This window comes from Lissotriton helveticus, chromosome 5_1 (assembly GCF_964261635.1).
Source record: "Lissotriton helveticus chromosome 5_1, aLisHel1.1, whole genome shotgun sequence".
In the NCBI taxonomy this organism is placed as follows: Eukaryota; Metazoa; Chordata; class Amphibia; order Caudata; family Salamandridae; genus Lissotriton; species Lissotriton helveticus.
Genome location: NC_136065.1, coordinates 280,810,067 through 280,831,579, shown reverse-complemented (window position 1 = coordinate 280,831,579; position 21,513 = coordinate 280,810,067). Strand labels below are relative to the sequence as shown.

General features: G+C 45.6%; 1 protein-coding gene across 1 annotated transcript in view; it reads right to left on the bottom strand.

The window, feature by feature from the left end:
* The window catches only part of LOC144752445 (procathepsin L-like), a 65,288-nt gene that overhangs the window by 28,724 nt on the left and 15,051 nt on the right, over positions 1-21,513 (bottom strand). The window contains exons 2-4 of the mRNA XM_078640372.1: positions 8,678-8,813; positions 7,346-7,468; positions 7,042-7,194 (exon numbers count right to left, since the gene is read on the bottom strand). Of these exons, the coding sequence (XP_078496498.1) occupies positions 7,042-7,194; positions 7,346-7,468; positions 8,678-8,813 (412 nt within the window). The remainder of the gene's footprint in view (positions 1-7,041; positions 7,195-7,345; positions 7,469-8,677; positions 8,814-21,513) is intronic.

The window sequence follows — 21,513 nt, the reverse complement described above, 5'->3', positions numbered from 1 at the left end:
TAATTTAATTATAAATAATTTAATTTTTTAATGTATTTATTGGTATTTATTTTGAATTACTTGTTATTTACATTTTTAATTGGTAATTAATTAAAATATAATTGGTAATTAATTTTATTTAATTGATTATTTGGTAATTATGTTAATATTTTTTAATTTATTTTCTGTTGTGGGTTGTGTGTTTATAGGGGAATAGGGTGGGAAGTAATTTAATTGTAATTAATTAAATATTTTAATGTATTTATTCGTTTTTTGTTGTAATTTTTTATTAATTTTTTAATTGTTAATTAATTAATTGTTAATTGGTAATTAATTTGTATTAATAGGTAATCATTTTTAATAATTCATTTTTATTTGTATTTTGAATTGATTAATTATTATATTATATAAAATTGTTAATTACTTTTAATTAATTTGTAATTGGTATTAATATTTAATTTATTTTTATTTATATATGAAGTATTTACTTTCCCTACTGTTGCACTCTCTGGAGTTGGAATAGTAATTTTTACTCCTACGCTATCCAACGCTTTCACTACTGTTGCACTCTCTGAAGTGGGAGTAGTAATTTTTACCGCTATGCTATCCAACGCTTTCCCTACTGTTGCACTCTCTGGAGTGGGAATAGTAATTTTTACCCCTACGCTATCCAACGCTTTCCCTACTGTTGCACTCTCTGGAGTGGGAATAGTAATTTTTACCCCTACGCTATCCAACGCTTTCCCTACTGTTGCACTCTTTGGAGTGGGTATAGTAAATTTTACCCTGCCGCTATCCAACGTTTTCCCTACTGTTGCACTCTCTGGAGTTGGAATAGTAATTGTTACCCCTACGCTATTCAACGCTTTCCCTACTGTTGCTCTCTCTGGAGTGGGTATAGTAATTTTTACCCCTACGCTATCCAACGCTTTCCCTACTGTTGCACTCTCTGGAGTGGGAATAGTAATTGTTACCCCTACGCTATCCAACGCTTTCCCAACTGTTGCACTCTTTGGAGTGGGAATAGTAAATTTTACTCTGCCGCTATCCAATGTTTTCCCTACTGTTGCACTCTCTGGAGTTGGAATAGTAATGTTTACCCCTAGGCTATCCAACGCTTTCCCTACTGTTGCACTCTCTGGAGTGGGAATAGTAATTTTTACCCCTAAGCTATCCAACGCTTTCCCTACTGTTGCACGCTCTGCAGGGGGAATAGTAATTTTTACCCCTACGCTATCCAACGCTTTCCCTACTGTTGCACTCTCTGAAGTGGGAATAGTAATTTTTACCCGTACGCTATCCAACGCTTTACCTACTGTTGCACTCTCTGGAGCGGGAATAGTAATTTTTACCCCTACACTATCCAACGCTTTCCCTACTGTTGCACTCTCTGGAGTGGGAGTAGTAAGTTTTACCCCTACGCTATCCAACGTTTTCCCTACTGTTGCACTCTCTGGAGTGGGAATAGTAATTTTTACCCCTACGCTATCCAACGCTTTCTCTACTGTTGCACTCACTGCAGTGGTAATAGTAAATGTTACCCTTTCCGCTATCCTAAGGTAAAAATATAGTAATTATTTTTATTAATATTACGTTATATATATATATATATATATATATATATATATATATATATATATATATATATATATATATATATGTATTAACAAATCAATTTGTATGTTTTTTTTACTTACATTAATTATTTATAAATTTTAAGGTTATTTAAGTATTTTAAATATGTTTAAGTTAATTATATTTAATATTTCATTAATTTTTAATTAATTTAAAGCATTTTAAAAAAATTGATATTTTGACTAACTATATTTTTTACATCGATATTTTTGTACTTACCTGTTTGGAGATAGGAGGTCGTTATTTTGCTATTCTAAATTTTTACCTTGATATTTTGGTAGGTCGATATTTTGGTATTCTATATTATGTCAGTGATCCCCGCCTTGAATATCTGGTGGGATTTATCATCTCTATGAAATAGGGAATTATTAAATAAGGCCTAACTGTACTGAGCCTATCCTTCAGTGGGGCTGCTGCTGTGTCCATTTTTCTAACCCTTATGTACTATTGCTTGAGAAATACTGGCAGCAATAAATCTCTCTTCTTGCTGGATCTGCACTAATTTGCCTGTAGACATAGAGGAGAACATGCCTATGATCAGAGTGCCTCTTGACAAACATGAAACCTGTTTAATTAAGTGCACAGACTGTGCCAGTATCTGCCCCAGTCTTTTCAAGTATTTGACAATTACAACAATCCTCTAGGCTGTTACCAATGCAATGTTACTCTCCTTGCTAAGTCAGAACTGAGGATGGTTTGTAACAACCGCAAAGCAGGCAACCAATGTGACTGTGTGGGCTCAAGCGAGTATTACACTGTTGTAGAGATCATAGACTGTAAATTTCCCTTGCATACATACCAACTTCCCACCAGCACTGTGTTCCACAAATGTCAATATCAAGAAGGATATGCTCATTTCATTGGTGGAATAAAAGCCTATTCCTTGCTGCCTAAAGAGTGGGTTTGGGTATGTTACACTGACTACATTGTCCCTGCTCTGAGATATTCTGCTGTTCATTCTCTCCAGGGATGGTCAGGCTGCTGTGAAATCTCTGAAACAAACAGACTCTTCGCCATTCATCTTCTTGTGTATATAGAGTGGGGTATTCAAGAAACCAGACGCAATGTTGAAATAACTGAAATGATAGCAAATGCAACCGCTATTACTTTGCAAATGATTATTGATAAGTTAAATGCTCAGAAAACCATGTTCTTACCAAATAGAATGGATTTAGATTACCTCATGGCATCGAAAGGGGGAGGGAGTATGTGCAATACTAGGTAATGAGTGGTTACATATCACCCCAACACCTCACTTAGCATACATGGATCATTACACTACATTAAGGATAGTTGAAGGAAGCTGCATGAAATTCAAAAGGTATTAGTTTTAACCTAGGTGATATCTGGTCTTGGTTGCCAGGCATATTCAAGAAATGGGGAATGAAGATCTTTGAAATTGTGATTGTAGTAATTCGGATTGTAGTTACCTTATTAGTGTTAATAAACCTAATGATGTGCATTATCCAACACACTGGCATTAATTAAAGCCCCGTCTCCTCTTATCCATTTGCTACATTTGAAAAAGATGGAGGTAGTTCTAGTGAATACATTAAGACTGAAATTATCAGACTATATGCAATTCAATTGTTGTAAAGATTTTGCCTCTCAACAAAAAGGGCCCGGGCCTGAGTAAGTGAATTTACTTTACTTTGCATTATTAGCTCTACATGTATTGTGAAAATACTAATGCTCATGCATGCCTTAACAGGTACCCCTAATGTCTATTACTGGATTACTATGCTGTTTTAAAACCAGTCTACAAATGATTAAGGGGGCTAGATGTATCAACATTGTATTTTGTGAGTCCTTAATAGCAAATTTTACAGATACGCTATTGTATTGTATTGTATTGTATTGTATGTCGATTTGTAGAGCGCGATTGATGCCCGGGGGCGTCCAAGCGCTAAGAACCATCATCATATCGAGAGGGGTGGCCGGGGGGGGGTTTACTGAGGGCAGTTGAAGAGAAATGTTTTAAGCTGTTTCCTAAATGAGGAGAGATTTGGGTCAGCTCTCAGATGGAGGGGAAGAGTGTTCCATAGCTTGGAGGCGTTATGAGCGAAGGTCCTACCGCCGGTTCTTGATTTCTTTATTCTTGGTGTTGTGGCCATATACATCTGGGTTGATCTGAGATTCCTAGTAGGTTGGTAGTGCGAGACTAGGTTGAGGGTGATGAGGGGGCCCGTTTTCCAGAAAGACTGGTGGGCGATGCATAAGGCTTTGAATTGTATTCTTTGGCGGCTATTATGGACTCACACAATGCAATGTATGTAGGTTTCATAAATAAAGCTGCGATTCCTATGCATTCCTTATTTACGACTCGCATATTGCGAGTCGCAAATAAGGAATGGCTTCCTATTCATTCCTATGTGCCTGAAGGCCCATAGAAATGAATGGGAATTGCATGCGCAATTTGCCACTACCCAATCGGTACTCGCAAATTGCGCATGCAGTTTCAAAGGTGCAAGGGTGCCAAATGGACATCCTGTTGCACCCCTGAAATATGCATATGCACATGTGGCACACATACATGCCCTAAGGCATGGGTACTCACAAACTTTCTCTCGGGGGCCAAATTTACAGTGTGGTTTGTGGCCGAGGGCCGCACCGGTGGGGGCGGGGTCACTCGGGGAGGGGGCGGGGCTAGAAAGAAAAAAACTGTGACCATGAAGTTGGACACAGGCACCTGCAGCTGACGCGTTCATCCACTGAGCCAACAGACCAGCATACACACACATCTCTTTCTCTCTCTCTCTCTCTCTCTCCCTATCTCTCCCTATCTCTCCCTATCTCTCCCTCCTATCTCTCTCTCTCTCCCTCTGTCTCTCTGTCTTACCTCTCTTTTTCTCTCTGTCTCCCTCTCTCTTTCCTTCCCTCTGTCCGTCTCCCATCTGTCTCCCTCTGTGTCCCACTGTCTGTCTCCCTCCCTCCGTCTGCCCTCTGTCAGTCTCCCTCCCTCCCTCCGTCTCCCTCCCTCCCTCCCTCTGTCTCCCTTCCTCCCTCTGTCTGTCTCCCTCCCTCCCTCTGTCTGTCTCCCTCCCTCTGTCTTTCTGTCACACTCCCTCTGTCTGTCTCCCTCCCTCCCTCTGTCTGTCTGTCTCTGTCTGTCTGTCTGTCTCCCTCTATCCCTCTGCCTCCCTCGGTCTCCCTCCCTCTGTCTCCCTCCCTCCCTCTGTCTCCCTCCCTTCATCTGTCTTTCTGTCTCCCTCCCTCTGTCTGTCTCCCTCCCTCTGTCTGTCTCTCTCTCTCTCTCTCTCTCTCTCTCTCTCTCTCTCTGTCTCCCTCTGTCTCCCTCCCTCTGTCTGTCTCCCTCCCTCTGTCGGTCTCCATCCCTCTGTCTGTCTCCCTCCCTCTGTCTGTCTCCCTCCCTTTGTCTGTCTCCCTCCCTTTGTCTGTCTCCCTCCCTTTGTCTGTCTCTCTCTCTCCCTCTCTCCCTCTGTCTCCCTCTCCCTCTGTCTGTCTCCGTCTGTCCCTGTCTCTGACCCTATCTAGCTCCGTCTGTCCCTGTCTCTGTCTCTGCCTCTATCTGCCTCTATCTGTCTCTATATGTCTTTATCTGTCTCTATCTCTATCTGTCTCACAACACCCGGCTCTTACTCCCTGCTGCCCTCTGTCACCTCACCCGGCTCTCACTCCCTCCTTTGCCCTCCACCTCCCTCACCCGGGCTCTCACTCCTCCCTGCTCTGCCCTCCACCTCCCTCACCCGGGCTCTCACTCCTCCCTGCTCTGCCCTCCACCTCCCTCACCCGGGCTCTCACTCCCTGCGCTGCCCTCCACCTCCCTCACCCGGGCTCTCACTCCCTTCGCTGCCCTCCACCTCCCTCACCCGGGCTCTCACTCCCTGCGCTGCCCTCCCACCTCACCCAGCTCTCAGTTCCTGCTGTCCTCTCACCCCCCACCCCCTCTCCCCAGTGCGTCAGCCTGGCTGACACAGCCTCCCAGCTCACGGGCACCCCAGTACTTAACACGTCTTTAAAAAACCATTTGTTTGTTAATGAGGCTTTGTTCACCTCTTAGCGCCCCTGCAGCTGCACTCTTGACTGTGGCTGGAATCGCCCGGGCCCCCACAGAGCAGTGTCTCTGACTCGCACTGCTGCTCAGCGAGGTGTTTGCTGAAGTAAAAAAAAAAACACACACAGCACACACAGGTGCGATGTGTCTCAAGCTCCGCGGGCCGCCAGGGAAGGCTTGCCGGGCCGCTACTGGCCCGCGGGCCGTACTTTGAGTACCCCTGCCCTAAGGGCATGTATGTATGCCATATGGCACCTAGAAAAATGCAAAAAAGTGAATTTTTGGGGGAATTTGCAAATTATCACCAACTAGAAGTTGGTGCTAATTTGCGATTCCTTAAAGCCAGGTTGCAATTTTCTTTTGCCTTCTGCCTTGCATTTAGGGAATCGCAATTATTCGCAAAATAGGTAATTGCAAAAATTGTGATTCCCTATTTTACAAATGCCTTTTGAGATGATACATTCCAAAAGGGTTTTTACTGTTCTCAAACGGGCCAAATCTGCGAATTAGCCCATTTGCGAACGGTAAAACGCTTGATAAATCTGGCCCTCAAATCCTTGTATGTCTTCTAATCTCCTCAGATTTCTGATGCACAGCAGCCATTTTATCTTTGGTTGTAAAATTGCACATTTTCTGCACTGTGTTGTAAACATAGACTTGTTCTGATGGTTGGACAACGAGCTGAGAATTTAAACAAGCATTTACAATGCAACGGTTTCGCCTTTTTAAAAGTTAGAGCTATTGGCATTGTAAATGAAAACATTTTTATTTATGTGTTGGTTTTGAAAACAGATAAATAAATGGCATTGTCATTTACATTGCCAATAGCTCAATCTCTCGCAAATGTGAGACCTATTTTACCCTACTGGACGAGCTCAGCAGACAGCAATTACTACCACACACACACACCCAGAGCCACAGACACCCAGAGCCACACACACACACAGCCAGCCACACACACCCGAGGACTCGTACATGTCGAGGGTCACACACACTCCAGCTGTCTTTTGTCTCCGGCCAGCGTGTGTCCGTGGGGGCGGGGCCATCGTGTTATCTAACTGACTTGGTCTTATAAAACAATTACCCTTTAGAAACACGTAATGGGGCGTAATACAAGGGAATAAAAATGGAATAAAAAAATATATATATATAAAAAAAAAAATAGAATAATCTTTAAACTATTCTGCAGAGCACACTTGCAAAAAATATATGTAACAAGGCATCTTACAGGAGTTAAGGTTAACCAAACATTAAATGTCCTTGTGGAAAATGAACCTTTGCTAGAGATGTGCAGCCTGAACGACAAAGCTCAGGCAGACAAACTCAAGACGGTCCAGGACTAGTGTCACACTGACATGGTGTGTGATACTGAAATGCATGACTGTTTGAGTCACCGCATATTTGTGCATTACCTGGTCTTTGACAGGTGTCAGGTAACCATGCTCACTCCAGTCTACAGATTTGGGAGCGGTGAAGAAGTTTAGCGCCAGAAACGTGGATCCCCTGAACTTCCTTTCAGGCTTGTGTTTGTAGCCATTCATGAGTTGCCGGAATTCCTCTGTTGGCTGGAAAAGAAAACTGTACATTAGTTCATTGATAACAGGTTGCCAGGCTGTGTAATGTGCTCGGATGTCTAGGCAACAATTCATGCCCAGCAGCTTCCCGTGGCAGGGAGTGGCATGAGGTTCCCTCTGCCAAACGCACTCATTAACTTACCATGTCACCAAACTGGTTCATCCCCAGGCGGAACGTGTGCTTCCCAAGAGTGTAGTTCAGGTTGTGCATTTCAATAACTTTCAGGTTTTTCTCCCAAACCATCCTGCGCCAGCCTTCTGTACTCTGAAGCAGAAAGTCTAAATTAGTAATTCACATTTACAGGTCTTTTCTACGAAATTAGCGCTCTGACTACTGCTATCTCAAAACCTTTTAGATGAAACCAAATCTACAACTGCCTCACTAACACTGGGAGAGAGTGTAAAAAAAATTTAAGAAAAATTCTTCCGGTTACCAGCTACTAAGCACCGCCCATGAGCTCAGATTAAACAATTTAACTGGGATCCACCCCCCCTCCCTCCCCGCACTAATCAACAGATAACACACGTAGTCTCAGGTTACGGGGGGGTACCAAGAATTAGAAGGAAAAACATGTTTTTGGGAAAAGTTACCACACTAGAAACCAGGATTGAGACATTGTTGCTGGCTGCTTTTGTGATTTAATAAAATATACTGTCACCGTGGCCTGTCCCGACACTTTTAGAGATATTTATTAAGTCACACTGGAAAATGAACGCAACACACCTTCATTTATATAGATGAAAAAAATAGCCTAAGCAGAAGCGATAGCATGTTCCGCTTTACCAACTTCCATCAGGTCAAACATTGCAGGCAGGGTTCCCCCCGGGAGATCCACATTCCCACAGGACGTGCGGCCACCTCACCCACCGCCATTGTCCAGATGTCCTCGAGCACGCCCAGCCAAGGCTATTCACCCACCTCCTTAACCCGTCACACCGCAGTACCTTAAGCTCACTAATGAACTATCACGCACACCTGCTCCAAAGGAAGTGACACAAACACCTAGAGACAGTGCGGGGAAGTTGTAATAAGACACCTGCAACTTTTAACCCAACATTGCTGAGACTCATGACTGAAGATGCTACTTCACTAAAATATTAACCCTTGGTCTGCCGCATCCCGGCAGGGACTAGCCAGAGTTAAGTGACTCTGGCAACCGTGTCTAATTCTTGGCCCGCCCATTTACACCCATGTGGTTTAACTTGTTAAAAACAGCTACGTAGAACCATCTATGTTCACAGGCGTCTGATCAATGGACAGAGTTGAAACAAAGTTACCGACTACAAACCAATGGGTGGGGGGAGGGAAGCGAGAACAATCTGGGGGTACTTAGTACGGAGAGGTTATATAAATTCGATTTGCAGTGCACCCGCAACATTGTGTTTATTCCAGTACTACAATTTCGAGGACCCACCTCGTCAGAAAGTGCACCAAAGTGAAAGCTTTGTGCTGGCCTCTTCGAGGCGGACTCACCGGGTGGTAGGATTTGCTGTGCCATGTCTTCCACAGTTCCCAGTGAGAGTCCAGTGCAGGGTCCGTTCCTGGAGCTGCATAGGCGGCGGAGAGGCACAGGCAGACACAGACGTACAGCTTCATGGTTATGCAACACCTGGAAGTGAGAACACGAAAGCAGATGAACAATGGAGGCCAGAGGAAACGGACAGGAAACTAAACGAGGGGCAGCTGCACAGCGGGAGGGGGCGGGGATGGGCACACGGACAGCGGGAGGGGGTGTGGGAACTGGATAACCACAAAAGCGCCAACGTTCACGAAATCCAACAATGCCAGAACACGAGCTATGGGGTGAACTGAAAAGTGAAAACTCGAACAAGGCACGAGAAGAACAAGAAGCACGGGTACACGGACAGCGGGAGGGGGGACGGGCACATGGACAGCGGGAGGGGGGCGGGTTAACGGGCACACGGACAGCGGGAACGGGCTCACGGACAGAAGGAGGGGGGCGGGAACGGGATAAAAAAAGTAGTAAAATATGCCATATACCTGCTAGCAACTCAAGGAAAGTTAAATCGTGCAGCCCACGCCTGCAAAGCACACGTTGAAAATGAAACAAGCATGCCGAGACAAAAAAAAAAAAACAACCACCCACCGCCGCATGACGTTCTAAAAGGGGGCGGGATGAGTAAAAATCGCCGGAACGCCCACGAATCTGCTCGGGTAATGAGTGACGCATCTCTGTTCAAATGGCTAGCCTCCATTTATGGAGCTAGCCAATGGAACAGAGAAGCGGGACAAAGCCCCAGACTGTTCTCAAAAGATTTCGCTTGCGCGAACGCTGCTGCGCAGCGGATCGCCAGGCGAAACCTAAAAAATGGTGGAGTCAGTGCCAGTTTGTGCCTTCAATGTCAGTTCTTGGAGGTCTTCTTGTATTTTCCTCGCGATAAGATCCTTGCACCTGCTTATTAGGGAGTATCAGTTAGTTGAATTCTCAGTCACGTGTTCCCGCTTCCATTCACTTGTATTGAGAAGAAACTGCATAAAATTAACAAGCTAATTTATGGATTTTAGCATTATATTCTTCAATTCATTTAGGGTGGGACCTCTGGTCCATAGTAAAGGCATTATGCATTACCTTGCATTATTTTATGCATTACATTGCATTGTTTTGCTTGTATGATGGTTATTTTGAAAGAAAAGCATAATATTCTTTACAGGATACCCTGCATGTTGTGTTTTTCTTTTGCATCTGTAAGACCCAACGCCTTAATCTGTGAATACCTTACAGTGACCATGTCATTTTGTTTCATTTTCCTATTGAAATGACTTGTTTTGATTCTCACCTGTTTTGGCCTTTGATTCCCAGATACGATGTACTGCAATACTCAATACAAACCACGCATAGAATATTAGTGCTTTTCTGGGGCATGCAGGATACTTCATCTTTTAGATGAGGACCCCACCCACATGGCTGGTTGCCTGATTAGTCACATTCAACTAGTTATTTGAAAGGGAATCATATCTACAGGTACTAATTACTGACGGGGAGCACATTACCACAGCAACACACCACTTAGTATTTTTTAAACAAGGGTACAAAAAGAGCAAATTACTTTACGAAATTTACAATTGCAATTTAATCACCATTCATCAATTGCAAAAATATTTCTGAATACATAAACGTTTTTAATAAAATCAATATTAACTTAACATAAACACAACTAATGACAAGCCTACATTATTCAGGATCCTTTACAGATTTTTCTATCGGATATTTGAAGAGATGTAGTAATTAGTGAATAATATACTCTAAAGAGTGATGTGTATTGTAGGATTCTCTTTCAAAATATGTCGTTTTTGTTGGTTTGGGGTATATGCTAGGTGGGTTAGAGTGGGCCTGGGCGAATTTTTAATTACGATCAGCGGAATTTGCCAAGTTTCAGAAGTTTTGTGCTAAATCTTTTTGACCACAAGAATCTTATCCTGCCTCCGTGCTTGCCTAACAAATTGATCAGTCAGCAAAATAAATACATCCACCCTGTCTAAGCATATTAAAGCATTACAAAGCTAAACCTAGATAACATTGAAAGGAAACGTCAGTATAAAGGGCAGAAAATTAGCTCTCCTTTGTGCTGAATCATTATAGGATAGCAGTACCACTTTTTTTTTCAAATTCGCATTTATAAATTCAATATTTACACTTTTAATATTTACAAGTATTATCGTTGATCATAACCACTGGTTATGCACTATCTACTTACTTCAGAACCAAAAGGGCCCTCTGGCTCGCCTCTCCTATCTGAGAACCACGCAAGGCGCAACCCACATGCGTCCTCGAGTGGTGAGCCCCCAGCCCTCGGGCCTTTTCCGTCCTTTCTGGGGACCACCCCTCTACCACCAGGCTGCCAAGGAGGCTCGTGTGACCTGGCGCCCTTGCCTCCCCAACCGGTGTCTCCATTCTCTTTGCGGATCGCTTACCGTCTCCCCCCTCAGTGCTGGCCACAGGAGTATGTAAGCAGGACTGCTGTTAACCCTGAAAATCAATGTTGTGTGGTCTCTTTTCCGCCACTAGGGTGACCAGGGCCCACAGGTCCTTCACCCTCACCACCTGACATGACTGACGGCGCTACGACAGACAAGCATGGCGGGCCTCCCCGAGGTCTGTTGAGTGACCTGATACTCACTGTGAGCCAGTGCTTTCTTTTGGACCTCTGGCTGGTGTCTCCTACGATGTCTGATGTGGGGGCTGCCTTCCCATGCTGTTGGGGCTGCTGGGTGCCGTCTATGGCCTGTGGGTGAAGTGCTGCTCCAGCTGGTGATGCGGGGTCCTGGGCGAACTCCGCTTACTGCTTTTCCCACCTGGACTGGGGTGTTGGAAGCCGCGGGGGACCTGTTGCGACCCCTTGATGTTGGTGGAGGCACCTGTAGGACGCTGACCTGGGGGGACCGATGAAGGACTGGACTTTTAACAGTACCAGCGGTGCCAGGGAACAACACCTATAACCTTCATGGGATACCTGTTTCGGCGCACAAACTACAGAGACACGGGACACTTCCTTCGGCGTCAAAGATCAGCGTTTATTACTGCAAGGAAACAAGAGTCATAAGAAGTACATGGACATGTAGGTTCTGCGAGTCTGCTTCGAATTGCATATGTGGGTCGCTCTCTTTTATACACAATGTTGCCATTGCACAACATGTGAACAAAAGGTTACAATTCAGTTCCCACAGTAAAACTTCAGAGGGGTCGCTTTCATGTGTTCAGAATCCCGGAACATGATTACAGTAGCAATGTCGGTTCCCAACTGTAAAAGTACATCTTCCCACCATTAGGCACACTCATTAGAGTTGTAAATGACCAGGAGAAAGAGACAAGGACCGCTGCAAGGAAGTCAGACACGTGTAGAGAAAAGAGTGTGGGGGTAATATCGGAAGCATGATCGTAGGATCAAAGAGTTGGATCCCATCTCCTGCACGGCTGTCACAATAGGCCGGCACGACCAGATTACTCTCAAGCTGGGCCATCTGCCTTCGCTGTGTCATTCCTCCGGCCATAAAGACGCATGAAAGGAATATGCGTCTTCCGCCAGGCTTGGGAACTAGAGGGTCAAGGGGCGAACAGTTACCTGCTCGCTGACTACATGAGGGCAAGAAACAAAATGGATGCCGTATCTAAAATGGAACCCATGGGTTCGGATGGAACACGTAATATTAGACGAACCCTGGCAGGTAGCATAGCGAAAATACGCACACTTGCCGAATTCGTCATTTACGGTTCGTAGATACCAAACTCGTCCATATTCGGTAATGCCCAGAACGTCGTAATAATTTTTACGGAACCTCAGACGGTCCTTTTGCCCTCATGTAGGCAAGCACTAGTCGGAATCATAATCGATTTCGATACTCATCAGATCATTCAGATGTTGCTGATACATTATTCTATCCTTCAATGCCTCTTTGGTGACAACGGGCTGTCTTATACACGTTTTGGCACAGAGACCACATAAGGCAGGACCACATTGCACACAAAGACAACACGTGAATAGAAACGTCACAACAACCCCTATGATCATCAGAATCTTCCAACCCCAAGTCGATATCAGACCCCAAAACCATCCCAGAAGCGTCCAATTTCCTTCGTCCACGTGTATGGACTCCGAAATTTTGTGCAACTTAGAGATGGCTTGATAAACCGTTGGAGCGTTATCAGGTATGAATATGCAGCAGCTCGAATGGATGACTTTACAAACCCCACCTCTATCTGCTAGAACGTTATCTAGAACCATACGGTTCTGCAACGTCATTAGTCTATCCGCCTGGAGTTCGGCTGTCAAATTACCAAGGGCATTTGCAGTTATGTTGGCAGTTGATTCTACTACACGAGTTAACTGCCTCAGGTTCCTGCTATTAACCATCGGTCCCCAGAACGGTAGGAAACCCTTGAAGAAGTCTCCCGCTTCTTGTCCGGAAGTATCTTCTTTGCTAACCACACCTCTCACAATTCTATTTCTGTGGTAATCAGAGGCCACAGTGAAAGTCGGAGGCAAAAGATTTGCAATATAGCAGGTACCCGAGAAGTCATGAGGTAACCACGTATAGGCTCGATCATAACATACAAAGTAGGTACCCTTGGCAGGCAGGAAGACAGGGGAGGAGAGCGTCGGTAAGACATACGTCTCGGTACAAGCACTCTCCCCAAACTGAGCTCTCGGATTTCGACCAAGACCTGTCAAGCAGAAATTACCAAGGTGAGGTACAATCCATATCGGTGGCGAGCTTTTAAGCTGCCTCTCACCCACTGATAAGCTGTACTCAGCCTCACTTAGTTCCTTATATGCTCGCACCTCTTCCTCTGGGATGAGCGATGCGTCAAAAATATCTCTATCTAAGTCTGCAATAGCTCTCGCCAGAGTCTTGTGGTATGGGCCAGGACCAGAGTTTGCTGAGCCTGGTTCTCGATGGGGGTAGGAATCTAGTGCGCTACGGAACATAGTTTGTAATGCTCGAGCTGACCCTTGTGCACTATAAGGCAGAACTAAGTACGGAATTCCCTTATCCATGGTATGTGGCATTAACCCACACACCCAACAATTGGTAGTGTTTACCACTAACTGATGCTGATGCAAGAGTTGGATAAAAGAGTTGTTTCTGAATTCCGCACGTCTGACTTGTTCGTGTTGAGGCAGAAGATAAAAGGAATGTGGAGAGACAGTAGAAACGAAATATAGATCATGAGACGGAAGAGTAGGTGTAGCAGAAGACAATAATAAATGGGACCCATAATATACTCCCCCTATCAGTAACATAGATATGGTGAGGAACAGTATGATCACCTGTGAGAAAAACCATTTCGTATGAAACATTTTATGCAATGCAGATCTTTGCGCCAACATTTCCTCTCTTTTCGACAGCTCAGACAATAATGATTCCATCCCCTAACGACCGTCCGCGACGTTCTTGACGCACTTCGTTCTGAGTAGCGATTACCAATTCCCAGGAGTTCCCAGAAATCGATAAAAGAAACCGACCTTGTGTCGATAGCTGCTAAACAGAAGGAAGTACCCGCACGGCCTTACGGTCAACCTGGATGGTAGGTTCTAGCTAAATAATGTTCTTGGCTGTACGAAAAAGGGAGAAGATACACAATATATAATGTCCACTGTTTTCAGATCAATGTAGAACCTAGAAACAAAAAAATCTTTTTATTTGTGGCTTGTTCGTGGACGAAGAAAGTATCGGCTGCTTCCAGGGCGAGTCTGATCTTCAAACAGTGGATTGGACGGCAAAGGAGTGTTCAATTGTTCAGGCGATTGTTCAACAGTCAAATTTTCCAAGGTTGACGTGGAGGAAATTGTTTGAGGGGAATCAACAACGGTGTCAGATACAAGCCGAGCTTCGCTGAGTGGAACGAAACGTTGTGGAGTGTCGGTCTCAGATGAAGAAAGACCTCTTCTCATCCAGGTGTCCGACGGCAAAGGAAACGGGACTCTTTTGGTGTGGGTAGCGTGTACCCAGTTCCGGCGTCCGTGTAGTCGAACCACCGTCCTCGTAGCCAACTGCACCTGAAACGGGCCCACAAATCTTGGTTCAAGGTTCCGTTTTCGTCCGTAGTTCCGGACGAGGATCCAGTCTCCTGGTTGGAGCCGATGACCAGGACCCTCTGTTTGTGACGGCAGAGCCTCAAAGACCTGTTGGTGAATCAAACTCAATTTAGCAGTCAGATCATAGAGATAATCGATCAACATAGGGTATTCAATTCTATCAAATTCTTTAGGTCTTGGGACTCCCCATACATTAGCAGGGCGGCCGAACACAATCTCATATGGGCTGAGCCCTACTCGAGGGTGTACAGTTGCCCTGGTCGACAGTAGAGCCAGAGGCAAAGCGTCGGGCCATGATAAACCAGTTGTTGCCTGAATTTTAGCCAATTTCAGTTTTAGAGTGCCATTATATCCTTCCACCAAGCCTGCTGATTGTGGATGGTTTGCACTATGAAATTTTTGTACTATCCCCAAACCACGACACACACTCTTCATCACACTCCCAACAAACTCACTTCCGTTGTCCGACCATACAACCCGAGGCATTCCATACCGAGGAAAATATTCTTTGAGCAAAATTTTTGCCGTGGATAAAGCCGTATTATCCTTAAGGGGATAGGCCTCAATCCACCTAGAGAACGCACACACCACAACCAACACATACTTCAAGTTATTACATCGGTCCATGTGGATAAAGTCCAACTGGATGACTTCGAAAGGGTATGTAGGAGGGGCAAAATGGCCAGGAGGAGTGGGGGTGCCCTTCCCAGGATTGTGCATAACCACTCTCTCTGCACACTTAGCAATAGGTCATGTAGATAGTGCAACAATGATACCGTAGCCATTTTGCAAATAGCTTCTGTATCGGCCGCCACTAAAAGATCGTCAAAGTATTGAATCAAAGCCGCACCTTTAGGTAAAACAAAGGCATCAAGTTGACCTTTAAGTGCTTGGCTGTAGATTGACGGACTCTCACAGTAGCCCTGTGGAGCGCGTTTTAGCCTAAAACTGCGACCACCTAATGAGAATCCGAATAGGTCTCTGCTCTCCTCTGCAATCGGGATACTAAAGAAGGCATTCTTTAGATCGATCACCGTGAACCAGGAGGCAGATGCCGGAATCATTGTTAGTAAGGCCGTAATGTCAGGAACCACAGGAAATTGTGTAACCACTATTTTATTTACCTCTCTCAAATCTATAACGAAACGATACACAGGAGGTTTAGTTGGGTCAGTTTGTTTCAGAATTGGCAATACAGGGCTATTACACACGTTTCCACGAGTTTCTTCAACAACACCTTTTCCAATGAGATCATGAACGATTGCTAACAGTGCTCGTTCGCCCTCAAGAGAAATACGATATTGAGGTAAACGCGGTAACCGCGCATTTGGTTTCAATTGGATCACATAGGGTGGAATGTCTAACAGGCCCACATCATTGGGACCTGTGGCCCATAAGGACGCAGGGAGGGAACTCAATTCCGGTGGGAATTTATCTACTGATAAATACATGGGAGAGATCACTCTCCGTCCCAATGTAAGCTCCACTCCTTCGGGGGAACAATACAAAGTTGCATATAATTGTTTTAATAGATCCAGGCCCAAAAGATTCTCACCACAACCTGTAGATAGAATCAGTGGAGCCGTTAGTTCACGAGGTCCAATCATAAGAGGCAAAGGACTAGAGACTGGGTTACTAACAGGGGCGCCAGAGAATCCAACGGAAACGTTCGTTAAGCCAGACAAAGGTGCGCCAGGGAGTTTCGAATGTATGATGGAACTTTTCGTCGCACCAGTGTCTAACAGAAAAGGCTCAACTACACCCGATGTAGCAACTGCAACATAAGGCCCACTCTGATCGACCGGAACTGACACTACTCCCTCTCTTTGTCGTTGGCTGTCCTAGTAATGGTCGTTTGCAACAGTCTCATGCTCTACGTAATAATCATCCACATTATACTGTGCAGATCGAACTGACCCCAAGTTTCGCTGGTCAAAACAATTATTCGTATCTGATTGATTTTGATGACGATCAATCTGATTGTGGGATGAACCACGACCTCTACCTCGTGATGCCTGTTGAGGACCACCACCACGGTTTCCTCGTGTCGACACACCATTCAGACGGTCCCGTAAGGCAAGACAATCATATTTTAGGTGTCCCTCTTTCTTACAATATGCGCACTGATTATACCCAAGTGAAGATCTATAATCAAAGTTGTCAGAGCGCTGCTGTATCCTATCGGGCTGTGCTCGTGGTCGATACTGCTGTTGTGAATCATTTTGGGTTGATCGTGGAGGATATGCTTGCTGCAACAAAACCTTCGTTTTGAGCTCCTTCGTTTTCTTTTCTACACGATCACTTTCTTCCTTTTCCCTATTCTCATAATACTGGGCCGTTGCTAGTATTTGCGCAGGGGTTGAAACTGCCCACGCACTCTCTGAATTCTTCAATTTGTTGCTTAGCTCAGGTAACAAATTCGACACGAACTTGTCAACAAATAACCGCTGGCCTCCCTCAGCGCCCATGTCCTGACCGCTGTGGTCGACAAACGCGTCCTCAAACCTCGTGAAGAAATCCGAGACACTCTCGTCTTTCTTTTGCTTACAAGCAGATAACTTATCCCAGTTCACCTTCATCGCTGGCATGAGAGTTTTCATGAGCGTCATGATTTTCTGAGGCAAATCCAAGATCAGCTGATCAGGCTTAGCCCCACCAACTTGTAATCCATCAGCCGTTATCAATGCAGCCCAATCACCCCCTAATTCAACTGCGTGGTCAGCTTGACGAATTTTAGCCCAAACTGGTTGCGGTACAACATTACCGAATAACATGTCGATGTCGGCAAGGTTCATAATAGAAGCTTCCACCAGTTGTGATAACTCCTTATAATAACCAGCCGGATTTTTACGCGGACCGGGCAAGGATTGCTTCACTTGCAAAACTTCCGATCGTTTCCATGGAAGATGTATCCATACCCTCCGAAAATGCGGTAGAATTGGAGGGGCAGCACCAGGGTCACCAGGCACCCAAAGTGGCGGAACCTCTCTCATAGGATACTGACCAGGAACCGCTTTCCAATTCTCAGTGGTATCGTCTAATGACACCCGAGAACGTGCTGTGGATCTGAATGCTAATAAGCGTTCCACGGCACGTCGTACATCTTCACCTATAATCATACCATTCAAAAAGTGACTCTGAAGTTCAATAATGTCGGACGGTACATCATCTACATCATCATTAAACCATTCTTCCCTCAAAAAGTTACACATCTCTTCAAACACGAATCTCTGCGTAGGCTCATTAAACTGAGAAAACGTGTCAAAGACCACACGAGGAGTGTAGTTAGCAGGATGTCTTATCCACCTATGTGCCATGGTTACTAACGTCTCTTTCTCCCTACCACTAGGGATCTGACTCCGTCTCTGAGGAGTTTCAGATAAATCAGACGGGAATAACGGACCAGAAAGTGGCGAATAAAGGGTAGCAACAGAGTTAGGAACAAGCTTACGAACAGAAGGAGAAAGAAAAGCAGGGGCAACAACACTGGAGGTGAAGGAAGGCATAGTAGGAACGGAAAAGGTAGTCGGAGTAGCAGAAACAACAGTCTGCGAAGGTACAGGTACAGGGGCAGTAGGAACAAGGACAGGTGGTGGAACAAACGTAGGGTTAACAACGGGCTGACCCGCAGCCGCTGGAGCAACAAGAGGAGCTACAGGAGGAGCTACAGGAGCAGTAGCACCCTGTACATAAGGAGGTGGTGATTTCATTAAATACGATAACAAGGAATCCTCTTTCGAATCTTCTCCTTTCTTCTCTAGACTAGTCGGTAAAACCGGATAACATTTATCTATTTTCATGTGATGCAATCTAGTAGAAATTTCCATTTCCTTTTCTTCTTTGTCCTGTTTACATTCTGAGATAGTTTGCATTATCGGAACGAACCCTTGTTTTTGATCCTTTTTAAGTTGTTTGATTTCTTTCTGCTTGGCCTCTTTACGCCATATCCGAAAGGAATCAAACATAGCTGGCCTAGCTTTCTTTAAAAATAATTTAGCCTCAAGATTATCTAAAATCGAAAGTTCAAAAGTTCCATGTGGTGGCCATCTAAGGTCACCGTCTTTCTTTGTATAGCGGATCCAGTAATCATTATATATTATAGGACCCACCCCATGTCGACTATAAAGATCATGTATCGGAGTTCCAACTGGAGGTATCGGACACGAGTCCTCCAACCGGGAATCCATTGCGCAACACTTGAAAATACGAAACAAACCACTATGGCTAGGCATCGTGCACACTAACCTAGTATCAAACTTCAAGGATTACCGAAGCAATAAAACCTCGTGTAAGTCAAAACCCTCGGTTTTTGGCAATTGCAACTGTCAAATAATACTAAGAACCAATACTAAGAACCACAAATGCAATGGAACCATGCAATACAACAAAGCCTTAAGGCTATCACAAAGCTCGGAGAGCTAACAACAAAGCCTGAGGAGGCTATAATAAAGCTCAGGGAGCTATTACAACAAAGCCTTAAAAGGCTACAACAAAGCTTTCGAGAAGCTAGAACAACCACTAAGGACTGGGAGCGACCCACAAATACTTAACTCAGAACTTCAATGGCGTCACCAGGAAGGCCCGTCTATCGTCTCGCTTGTACGTAAGGTCTGCACCGGGCGTCGAAGACAGGTCGACAGTCAGGGCATCGGTCCGTCGCAGCCGTCAGGAGGCGGGAATCTTCGCAGGGAAAATCTTCGGGCCACTTATTTCGACAACAGGATCGATGAAGCGGGGTGCACCTTCCCTCGGAGATTTCACACGAAGTTCCTCACGATCATCAGGCTTTGGACCGGTACCGCTGAAGTCGCCCCACGTTGGGCGCCAACTGAAGGACTGGACTTTTAACAGTACCAGCGGTGCCAGGGAACAACACCTATAACCTTCATGGGATACCTGTTTCGGCGCACAAACTACAGAGACACGGGACACTTCCTTCGGCGTCAAAGATCAGCGTTTATTACTGCAGGGAAACAAGAGTCATAAGAAGTACATGGACATGTAGGTTCTGCGAGTCTGCTTCGAATTGCATATGTGGGTCGCTCTCTTTTATACACAATGTTGCCATTGCACAACATGTGAACAAAAGGTTACAATTCAGTTCCCACAGTAAAACTTCAGAGGGGTCGCTTTCATGTGTTCAGAATCCCGGAACATGATTACAGTAGCAATGTCGGTTCCCAACTGTAAAAGTACATCTTCCCACCATTAGGCACACTCATTAGAGTTGTAAATGACCAGGAGAAAGAGACAAGGACAGCTGCAAGGAAGTCAGACACGTGTAGAGAAAAGAGTGTGGGGGTAATATCGGAAGCATGATCGTAGGATCAAAGAGTTGGATCCCATCTCCTGCACGGCTGTCACAATAGGCCGGCACGACCAGATTACTCTCAAGCTGGGCCATCTGCCTTCGCTGTGTCATTCCTCCGGCCATAAAGACGCATGAAAGGAATATGCGTCCTCCGCCAGGCTTGGGAACTAGAGGGTCAAGGGGCGAACAGTTACCTGCTCGCTGACTACGTGAGGGCAAGAAACAAAATGGATGCCGTATCTAAAATGGAACCCATGGGTTCGGATGGAACACGTAATATTAGACGAACCCTGGCAGGTAGCATAGCGAAAATACGCACACTTGCCGAACTCGTCATTTACGGTTCGTAGATACCAAACTCGTCCATATTCGGTAATGCCCAGAACGTCGTAATAATTTTTACGGAACCTCACCGACCCCCGTAGCGTGATGACTGCCTGGGCGGCACTGCTGGCCTGGACTTTTGTCCCCGGGGCCCGGGGCGGGGCTTCCGCATGCTGATCCTGCAAGAGGGAGAGACATTGAGAGCTGGAGCTGATGGGGACCGAGTCGTGGAGGCCCTACGGGACGCACAGTGGCCCAGCAGCCAAGCCTGACAAATGCTGAGAGACTGGCCCAGAGGCCCATCAAACAAGAAGCTGACGCAGCCTACCCGTGAGTAGCCCCACCTTCCAGCACAGCACGAGTGCATAGGCCAGATCGACAAACAGTGAGTACCAACCCCCCACCTGCCTGCATGCCCATTGAACTGACTGCCAGAGAGAACTGGGGCTGCCTGACCGCTGTGGGGGGGAGGGCGCATCGTGGCCAGGGTGCGCTCGCCTGCTCCTGGTGCCCTGTGGCAGAGTGAGAGAGGTATTCCCCCATCAAAACAACAGAAGCCCTCCCCTGCAGCTAACCCGGTCGTTGCGGGGGGGTCTCACTGTGGACTGGAGGTGTCAATGTTTACACAGCCCCCTGGAGAAGAGTGACTGAGAGGCTCTCCTGCCCTAGCAGTGGTGGCTCGCCCCTGGGCCTGAGCTTGAATGCTGAGGAGCTCCCCTGGCTGACAGCACTGTGGTGAGGGAGACAGACCTAGCCGGTCACTAGCTGCTAAGATCAAATGACCTTGGGCTGCTCGGTGCATTGTGGGGATTGAAGATTGACCGGGCGGATGTGCTGAGATACTACGCAGGTCATGACAGTGTTCATGCAATATTTTCAGGACCTTAATATAACTACAGAGGCAAGGACTTTCAAACAGGTAGGTAAATATTTAGAGGACACAGCGTTGGGCTGGTTCAGTGATGCTTGCCGCCTCTTTTTGAGCTGAGGGATATGGTTGGTGCACACTCCACAGGAAAAACACCTGGGGGCATATTATCAAGGGATTTATCTCCGCTTTTTTGGCTTTAAAAGCCAAGAAAGCGGAGATAAAATTATCTCCCTATCAGCAACAGGGT